The sequence below is a fragment of the Limulus polyphemus genome, unplaced genomic scaffold (assembly GCF_000517525.1).
Source record: "Limulus polyphemus unplaced genomic scaffold, Limulus_polyphemus-2.1.2 Scaffold4358, whole genome shotgun sequence".
NCBI lineage: Eukaryota > Metazoa > Arthropoda > Merostomata > Xiphosura > Limulidae > Limulus > Limulus polyphemus.
This window is the reverse complement of record NW_013669968.1, coordinates 27538-37992: the sequence shown is the minus strand read 5'-3', so window position 1 is coordinate 37992 and position 10455 is coordinate 27538. Positions and strand designations below refer to the sequence as shown.

The window sequence follows — 10455 nt, the reverse complement described above, 5'->3', positions numbered from 1 at the left end:
AACTTACGTCAAGCAGTATAAAGGTCGTAACTAGAAGAGAATTGTTTACTTTGCTTCTTTATTTACTGTTCTATGTTTTAGGAAAAATAAGTTTAAGAACTTATTTCAAAATAGCAATAATCTATATACATATATCGTGTATAATAAATGAAATGTACAAATTTTACAAAATACTAGTTGACTAAAACACAGTCAAGACAAGCTACTTTGTACAGACCAAAGGTCAGTTTTATGTTATTTGATACGGTAACATATGTGCACATGAGCTGTGTCATTGTAACTTCTGTATTGTTCGCCAGGCATGAGTGAAAGACAATATAATAAAAATAATAAATATATATATATATAAATGTATAATGTTTGAGACTTAAGCTATTTTGTCTAAACATTTATGTTTTTGTGTTATAATTTGTGTTCATTCTAGAATGAAATTGGCATAATTTATGTTTATTTCCCAATTATTATGGTGGTTGCGAAATTGGTCAAATCTACCAAACCCGTACAGAGAATAATTACTGAAAATAACAGATAAACTATAAAGTTTTTTCTAAGAAATGTTTGATAACTATCTGGATATTATAAAGATTTTGCTTGTTAAATTTCAAAATTTTCTGATGCATAAAAGTATTTTTAATCCTAAAATGAAAATTACATTGCATGATAGATAGGCAAGATGTGAAAAAAAAAGGCATGAGAAAAACACTGCTTTACAAACCTTAAGACTTAATAAAACAAATTAGATATTTTGCGAATGAAAGCATTGTAATGTTTACTGATAATCTGCCAAATTTCGTTAACATTTGCTTACTAATTTAAAAGTTATAGCATAAAAAATATAACAAGCACAAAATGGTTACGTGGTCAATCCCAGGGTCCGAGCCCGAGCTGAAAGAATTAATACCAAGTCTAAACCTAACACACACAGACTGCCTTACTCTAAAAGTTTCCACCATTACCATAATCTAAACCCAGAAAGACAACCTTATTGAAACAGTTTCCATTCTTACCATACCAGGTCTGAATCCACCCTTACTGAAACTACTCCAGCTTCTACCATAATATCAATTAAATCCACACAGAAACCCTTAATAAAACAGTTCTCACCATCACTGAAATAACAGGCTCAAACACACAAATTTTTACTGAACTTTAATATTATAATAAGAACTTTAAATACAAACATACCTTTATTGAAAAAGAGAGATGCCATCTTGCCCTGTGAGTAAAAATCAGATTTAGAAGTTAAATGTCCTGTGTATTAAGTATTCATGTGATAAAAACATTTTTATTTACTTTTTCTAAGCAGCATTTAAACCAAGTTCTGCGAGGAAACATTTGCACAGAAGTTTCTCATCTTTTAATGAGGAATCTTTCATTCCACACCAACTGAAGTAAACAGGATTAAATGTTTTTAAGCACAAGTTTATGATTTCTCAAACTGTTACATTAAAAACTGTTGTAAGTTATAACTAGTTTTGAAACTGTTTAAAAAAAAGGAGGAGTTAACATACAGATTTAGAAAATTTCAAATTTAACTTTGAAATACCAGAGTTTAATCAAAAACACACACGAGACAGTGACTGAACAAGTTTAGTGATAAATTCAAACTTCATAAAATGATCTTTCAAAATCTGTAATACATACTGGGGGAATTTACACATTTTGTTGAAAAGTTTAGAAAAAAAACAACCTTTATACTCCAGATATATATACATTTTTTTAGTTAATCATAAAACATATTGTAGTTCTCTTTATTTTTTATATCTCATATATAAAAGTAATATATGTCATAACGTTAGTATAGCTACATAGTTAATATTATAACTATACTATGATATTAGAACAATAATGAAACAATAATAATAGTCTATACATTGTTAAACTCATGTTATGGCAGACTCAAGAAATAGAACATTACAAACAGTTTTATAATTTAATGTATATTCTAATATCAAACAATTGTGCATATTAACCCTGATGATGCTGCAAAGGTGAAACGTTAGTTAAAATAAAAAAATTCGTTTATATATATATCCGGAGTATAAAGGTCGTTTTTTCCTAAACTTTTCATAAAATGGTGACTGAAAGAAACTAAGTGACAAACACAGGATCCACTAGATGTGACTAAAAGAGACAGTGACAAACACAGTAGTCATTAGATGGTGACTAAAAGAGACTGGTGACTGATAGAGAATAAGTGACAAACACAGGATTCATTAAGATAGTGACTAAAAGAGACAATGACAAACACAGGAGTCATTAGATGGTGACTGATAGAGAATAAGTGATGAACACAGAATTTGTAAGATAGTGACTGAATGGAAATAAGTGACAATTAACTAAGGCTTCATATTCAAATATATTTGAGATGTCAAATTACCTATCACGTTATATTTAATTAGTGTATACACAGTAACTTACGCAAATAAAGACTACAACTTTCCTCTTAAAAAATATGGATGACAATAAACAGACGTTTAATATGGACTAAACGATGTTTAATTAACCAGAGTGGTTTTGGGGAAATTTCCCATAAAATAACTAGTTGAGGAAGCTGTTGAGTTTGAAATACTTTTGAGCTCTGTGACAGACAAATTACAAGTACTTGTAGAAGCAGCAAAAGATAACATTTTGCTCGAAAAGTTAAGTATTATTATGCTAGTATTTAAAGCTTTAAATTATTTATTAGGTTAGGTACGACTGAACACTTTTTAGGTTTCTTTACTGTAGATACAACTAAACCTAAAATTACAACAATAGGCCTAATTCTGCTGTTTGTTTTTAGGCAGTACTTTAGAATAGTGACTTTCCCAAATTCCCAACTCAATAACCACCTGAGTAACCACCAAGTTCTGGGACCCAAGCTCAACTGAGAAGATGGTGGTTACTGTTCTAATATTTATTAAAACTAGTACATAGTGTAGTAGTGCTCTCATGTTTTGTATTTTTATTTTATCTAAAAACATTTTATAAATAATTTTAAAATGAAAATATACTTTACTAGATGTTATTCTGCAACTCACCCCGATACCCCTTGCACCCACTAGTAGGTTGCAACCCACAGTATGGGAACTGCTACTTTAAGATACTAGTGATAAAATTATTAAATATGAGATAGAAATAAATATTTAATACAAGAGTTAACTAAATAAGGCAGCAAATTAAATGATTCTAATTTGAAATTATTGTTCCATTATTTCTTAGTAGCTTTCAAGTGTTTAAATAATTTAGCAAATTTTGCAAAATTACTAACCAGACATGATGTACATCTGTAGCAATTAGTAACATCAGTATTAGTTAATAAGGGAATTTTATACCATTAGATTAATTTATAATTAAACATACCCATACTATTACATAGCTTCATTCTAGTTAAATTTACAATGTTGGCAGATAGATTGGAATTAGAAAATGAACACCAGGAAAACTTTAATATGTGGTAAGAGCTAGTTCAATAATAAGTGGGGTGGAATTTATAGTGTAAATATATCAGTCCCTAGAATATATTGTTCAAAATTACTTACACAAACCAAACAACTCTCCTTGATCAATAGCTTATGATAGCATAACTGAACAAAAACTGTAAGATATAAGACGAGGAGAATTTGCTCTTTCTCTTTTTAATGGTTATAAACATTAGCTGCCTAAAGTATATCAACAAACAATCTTAAAAGTCAGAGAAAGAAGGGGCTTCTCTGGTGGGTTTGACAATTTTTTTTGATATCTTAGCAAATCAGGTTTGTTTGTTTGTTATGAATTTCATGCAAAGTGACACGAGAGCTATCTGCACTAGCCATCCCTAATTTAACAGTGTAACACTAGAAGGAAGGCAGCTAGTCATCACCATCCACTGCTAACTCTTGGGCTATTCTTTTACCAATGAACAGTGGGGTTGACCGTCACATTATAATGCCCCCCATGGCTGAAAGAGTGAGCATGTTTGATGTGAAGGGGATTCGAACCCACGACATGCAGATTGTGAGTCGAGCGCCCTAACCACCTGGCCATGCTAGGCCAGCAAATCAGGAAGATACGAGGCTTGAATTTTAGATTCTTACTTTTTATCATGTAGAATGTGTGTTTGTAATTGGTTAGAAACTATAGCTGCATATTTTCTAAATTATAATATTCTGAAGTGGATAAGTCAGAGCTCAGATGCACCACATGGCACAGAAAAATGAAGATTGGGAATTTTTTAAATATTTATTTTTGAGATTAAAAATTAAAACTTAGATAATATAAACATTTGAACTACATTTTCAGGCCAAGTTTCTTGACATACATGAATAATAAAATTGCTTATTTAAATTTTGAATCTAACTCTCTAACAGGTTGGGCCAGGCTCAGATACAAAGGGTTAATTAAAAATAAGCATGTTGTAAAAAATGATAAAACACACAGGGATGAGAATGGCAAATAAAACTTTTACCTGATCCTTTTTAAAACCATAGTTCCAAGGGTTTAAGCAGCTATTGGAAACCACAAGAACCCATGTGCTATCTGGTGCATTCTATGCCATTTTGGGTTACTAAGTATTCACATTACAATGATTAGTAAAAGACAGAAGTTTTACCAACCATTGGAACTTTAATTAATCTTCCAATGAACAAAATTACAAACCAGTTTAAGTATAATCATTTAATGAAATATTGGGGCAATATTGGGAAATGAATATTTAACTGGATTGTAGAGTGGCTGGGTGAGAGAAAGCAAAACAGTATCATTAAATCTCTAACCAATAGAAAGAACACATTCTAAACTACGTAAGCCTGACAATCATTTGTAATTGACTTGATGGAAAAACGTATGTATGTATGCATGTTTGTTTGTTTTTGAATTTCGTGCAAAGCTACACAAAGGCTATCTGTGCTAGCCATCCCAAAGTTAGCAGTGTAAGACTAGAGGGAAGGCAGCTAGTCATCACCACCCACCACCAACTCTTGGGCTATTCTTTTACCAATGAATAGTGGGATTGACCGTCACATTATAATTTCCCCACGGCTGAAAGGGCAAGCATGTTTGGCGGGACAGAGATTTGAACCCGCGACCTGCAGATTGCGAGTCGATCTCCTTAACCACCTGGCCGTGCCGAGCCCATCTAATATATAACTGGAATGTTAAAGTCTATTGAGTACGTCATTGCTCTGAACAGAAATTAGATTTTTTTTTTAACAACATATAGCCTAGTTAGAAAGCCAGGTAAATTACAGTGGTTTTAAGTGTACCAGTATAATAATCTGATAATTTTTTGGTTTTCTAAGATGCGTCTTTGAAATCTGAAAAAAATATTTTATCTTCCCCAACCATTGGAAGGAATAAACTAGGCTTACAGCAAGGCTTAGCAAATATGATGCACAAGTATAAATAAATTTTATAACATCATAAGTACTAAAAATCAGTTTTTCTATATATTTTTATTATTGTTTTAGGTTTCCAAAAAAAAAACAACAACTCAAAATTAAGCATTTATGAGTAATTTATATACATGTTTATAAGCAATGATGTACCTTGTACATTTATAATGCAAATTCCAACACCCTGGGAGGATAACTAACATCCAAGCACCTACCAAGTTTAATTGAATCAGCCCAGACTTCGTACAGAGCCATATCATAAACATATTCTTGCTATTTTATTACTTTAGACAATTCTTGTTGCAACCACAGTGCTGTAACCAAGCCAATAAATCTTCTCCTAGTGTTTTCAGAGCCATAATTATGATAAACTTTGTGGGAAAGTTACGGCAATTACATCATATGAGCTTGTTGGCTATCAACGTGTCGTATTATGGTATCACGTAAACAACCTAATACCAGGAATGGTGATTTAGTAAAATAAGCATAGGAAATAAATGTGAAAAGGTTAGAAGAGAAAACTCTCAGGTGAAGTACCTTCGAACTTTGTGGTCAATACTAAAGAGGATAGAACAGTACTACTCATTCAAACTGGTGTATTTAAGTGTTTTTGTGAGTGTAAAACACTTAAATACACCAGTTCGATACTTCACTAATATAAAGGCTTGGTTTGGTCTGATATTTCATTGGTGGTAGTGTTCAGGGTCACTGATGAGGAGTGGAATTCTCCGAAACTAGTCTGGCTCACAGACAAAAAAAGATGTTCAATCAATTCTTAACATGTATATCCGGGCCATTTTGATTAGATAAAATGTCAGGTCTAAGCGGAGTAACCTGTTCAGTTGAATGCATGGATAAATACCGAGAATTATCCAACAGTTACTCCCGAGAACAACCCACCCATTACATCTAATATATAAGCTCCACTGACGTCACTTGTGTGAAGCGTGGGAATACATCATCTCCATTCCAGAAACCTTCCACTAATGCATCTTTGAGCCACCAGGGAATTAGCCTCGCACTCAGAAAAGTTTGAGCTACAGCCAGCCCCTACTTCAATGAAAACTTGTTTACACGATTCTCAGCTCTAGCGTGTCGCAAAGTATTTAACACACACACACACACATATATTATACTTTTAAAACGTGTCTGTCTTCCTATTCAATAACTGGCGGAACTTTATCCTTCATAATGTAAAAAACTGAAAAATTTACCTCTACACTCTTATTACTTTCTCTGGCCATGAATAATTTGTGATATATTTAGATAATTAGAGAATCATGCTATGTGAAGTTCTTATAAAAGTACGTATTTAAAACGATGTGCACGTGCATTTTTAAGGACAACCGAAGCTACTAAATGGAACAAGAAAGTGCCTTTAAAAAAAAAGGAATCTCAAGGTGAAGTTCAAAGAGATAAATTCAAGTTAAAACCCTTAAAGCTCTCACGAAAATGTTGTTTTCTTGTATCTAATAACCCGGCTGTTGATCTTCAGATTTTTCAACAAACCTTTGATAAATTAAATGGTTTTCTGCAGACTTGAACGTTAATCTTTAGCGATCACGTTTTGTTTTTTCTTTTATTACGCTGGAGAGAAATGTTACGAGAACAGATTAAATCATACGCGGGAGAAGTTTCAACCGTAGCATGTTTATTATTGACATCTATATTGATTCAATGCACGTAGTGTGTTTAAATTTTGGAACCATCAGGAGATTCCCTCCCCCTTACTAAGTTTAAACATGCACCAACTATAAAAGGGCTATCAAAAAAACACAAACTGATGAACACTGCACGTGGAACACGATCAATTTACTGAAAAATGTTCTTGATTAAAATAAACGAACTGTTAAATATTATATTTACTGATTCGAGTAAAATATTATTCTACAGTAAAAACTAGTCATTTGTTTACAGATTACACTAACATTTGTCTGTTATTTACATATTACAACAAAAATTAGAAAACTAGTCATTTGTTTACAGATTACACTAAAATTGATCTAGTGTTTATAGATAAAAGTAATCACTCGTTTATAATTACATTAATATTTGTCTACTGTTTACAGATAAAAGTAAAAACTATAAAAGTAGTAATTTGTTTATAATTACATTAATATTTGTCTACTGTTTACAGATAAAAGTAAAAACTATAAAAGTAGTAATTTGTTTATAATTACATTAATATTTGTCTACTGTTTACAGATAAAAGTAAAAACTATAAAAGTAGTAATTTGTTTATATCTGTAGTTAAGCACAAAGATATCTGTTTTCTTCCCGCCAGGGGTGTCGAAACCCAGTTTCTAGCATTGTAAGTCCGCAGACATACCGCTGTGTCACCGTGGTGTGTGTGTGTGTGTGTGTTGGGGGTTGGGTGGGTGGGGTGTATGTGAAAGCATTAGTTTATAACTACATCAACACTTGTCTACTGTTTACAGATAAAATTAAAAACTATAAAGTAGTCATTCGTTTATAATTACAGTAAACTTACTAAAACATAATTGGTACCACTTCCTTCCCTGTTGACTTTAAACCTGTTTATAGACCATTTTCATTGATCTACTTGTTACAAGCCTTTAGAGGCCAATATATACTAGCCCAGGGGTTCCCATTACCTTAGACACCCTTACTGAGGGGGATATCCCCTACCTTATGTTACCTTAGACATCATTGCTGAGGGGGATATCCCCTACCTTATGTTACCTTAGACACCCTTGCTGAAGGGGATATCCCCTACCTTATGTTACCTTAGACACCCTTGCTGAGGGGGATATCCCCTACCTTATGTTACCTTATACATCCTTGCTGAGGGGGGATATTCCCTACTTTATGTTACCTTATACATCCTTGCTGAGGGGGATATCCCCTACCTTATGTTACCTTAGACACCCTTGCTGAGGGGGATATCCAATATTATCGATGAAAATATTGCTTTGTACGGTGTCAGCGAAGTGTAGGCCTAGTAGAACATGGCGGTTTGAAACCGAACCGGATGACATTTGGTTTTAATAACCAATACATACAAAAAACTATATTTTTATAGCTGTTGTATTTACATCATACATACACAGTCTTACAAGCTAAATTTTTAATGTTTGTTTCGTAGAGAGTGCATAACGTTCAGAATACGTCTGTGATAGTAGGCCTTAAATATTCTAAACTGACGTTACAAAACCTAGTTACTTTGCGAAATATCTAGAACAATGATTAGATATAAATAAGGGTGAGCCAGTCAGTTAGCTAAGAATGCTTAAAGCGTGAATCAGTGAAGTTTTTGGATCAGTGTAACTATATTGCACATATTGAGTTACTTTGCACAAGTAAGTTGATCCTTACGTTAGTATAGTGCAGTTAGCGTAATTTACAAACGTGACCTAAGAGTTACCACAATGTTCAAACTTGTAAAAATATTAAGTGACAAATAAACTAAAGTTCTTATCGTTTACGTGGACTGGGGTTTTAATGACTTTCACCAGGTAATTTATGAGAATCTTCCAACAAAGAACAACGTTACAACAATAGGTAGATCAATGATTGTTTCCGCTGACAATAGGACAGTAGCATTTTTTCGTTTTGTCTAATGATTTAAATGTTGGTAAATGTATAGATGGCGCATTGTTGAAGGTACTGTGCCGTACTGAATCGTGTTCTTCTACTGTCGAAATTAAAACTGTATTTTTTGGCTAATTTTATATAAATATAATATTTTACTTTTGTTTATTCATTTGTTGTTAAGCTCAAAACTACACAATGGGCTACCTCTCCTGTGCCCACGACGGGTATCGAAAACCCATTTTTAGCGGCATAACCCTTCACATTTACTGCTGAGCCACTGTAAGGTATCGTTTTATACACACTCACATTTAATACGCCTTTAGAGTTCGAATCCATGTGAAAACACAAACTATTCCACACACTGTAAGCTAAGTGTGTTATAAGAGTGACAGGTGAGTCTTTAGCGTGGATGGTGAGTGGTAGGGTGCTGCTGACCGGCTGCCTTCTCTCTAGTCAATAATTCAAAATTAGGGACAGCGGCAGATAGCTTTAGCTGCTTTGCTATACATAATAATAAAAAAAACAGGTAATGAAAACTAGCCTAAGTTGCAAGAACGTTACCTGTTGGCGAGAATAGTTAGTCAGGACTGAGTAGATGACAGTATTTCTTTTTTACTCTAGAACCACCCTCTTCTTTAACTGATATTTTATTACTACGTGAACGATAATTAGAAACTTAGAACCACCCTCTTCTTTAACTGATATTTTATTACTACGTGAATGATAATTATAAACTTAGAACCACCCTCTTCTTTAACTGATATTTCATTACTATGTGAATGATAATTAGAAACTTAGAACCACCCTCTTCTTTAACTGATATTTTATTACTACGTGAATGATAATTAGAAACTTAGAACCACCCTCTTCTTTAACTGACATTTTATTACTACGTGACGATAATTAGAAACTTAGAACCACCCTCTTCTTTAACTGATATTTTATTACTACGTGACGATAATTAGAAACTTAGAACCACCCTCTTCTTTAACTGATATTTTATTACTACGCGAATGATAATTAGAAACTTAGAACCACCCTCTTCTTTAACTAATATTTCATCACTACGTGAATGATAATTAGAAACTATCCATTGGTCCAGTATTAGTTGTACTACCTAAGGGCACTGGTAAGCCTCTATCATATATAGTGAATCTACCTTGATTGATATGTGTCTATGACAAAAACGCTAAACTTGGTATATGTAGAATTGATAAATCTGACATATTAGGTCACAAACTTTGATATAGTATATCACATTCTTAGTAATCGATCTAAAATTTAGGCCATTTGACATATTACTTGGGTTTAACAAATCACCTTAGATAATGCTTGGAAATGGCTTGAATGGGTAAGGAAGATGACAAAACCTTGTCGAAACGTTGTACATTTCCTGTTATGTTAAACTTATATTAAAGTTGAATAAATACAGTTGTTTAAACATTTGTTTTAACAACAAGTAAAAGCTTGGAATGGTCTATTCTTTCATTGGGGGGGGGGGGGGTGTCTGTGAGCCAGACTAGTTTCGGAGAATTCCACTCCTCAT

General features: G+C 32.9%; 1 protein-coding gene across 1 annotated transcript in view; it reads right to left on the bottom strand.

Moving 5' to 3' along the window:
• Window positions 1-10455, bottom strand: part of LOC106471028 (transmembrane protein 104-like) — a 42240-nt gene that overhangs the window by 11805 nt on the left and 19980 nt on the right. Inside the window, exon 7 of the mRNA XM_013931614.2 lies at window positions 1186-1216. Coding sequence (XP_013787068.1) covers window positions 1186-1216 — 31 coding nt within the window. The remainder of the gene's footprint in view (window positions 1-1185; window positions 1217-10455) is intronic.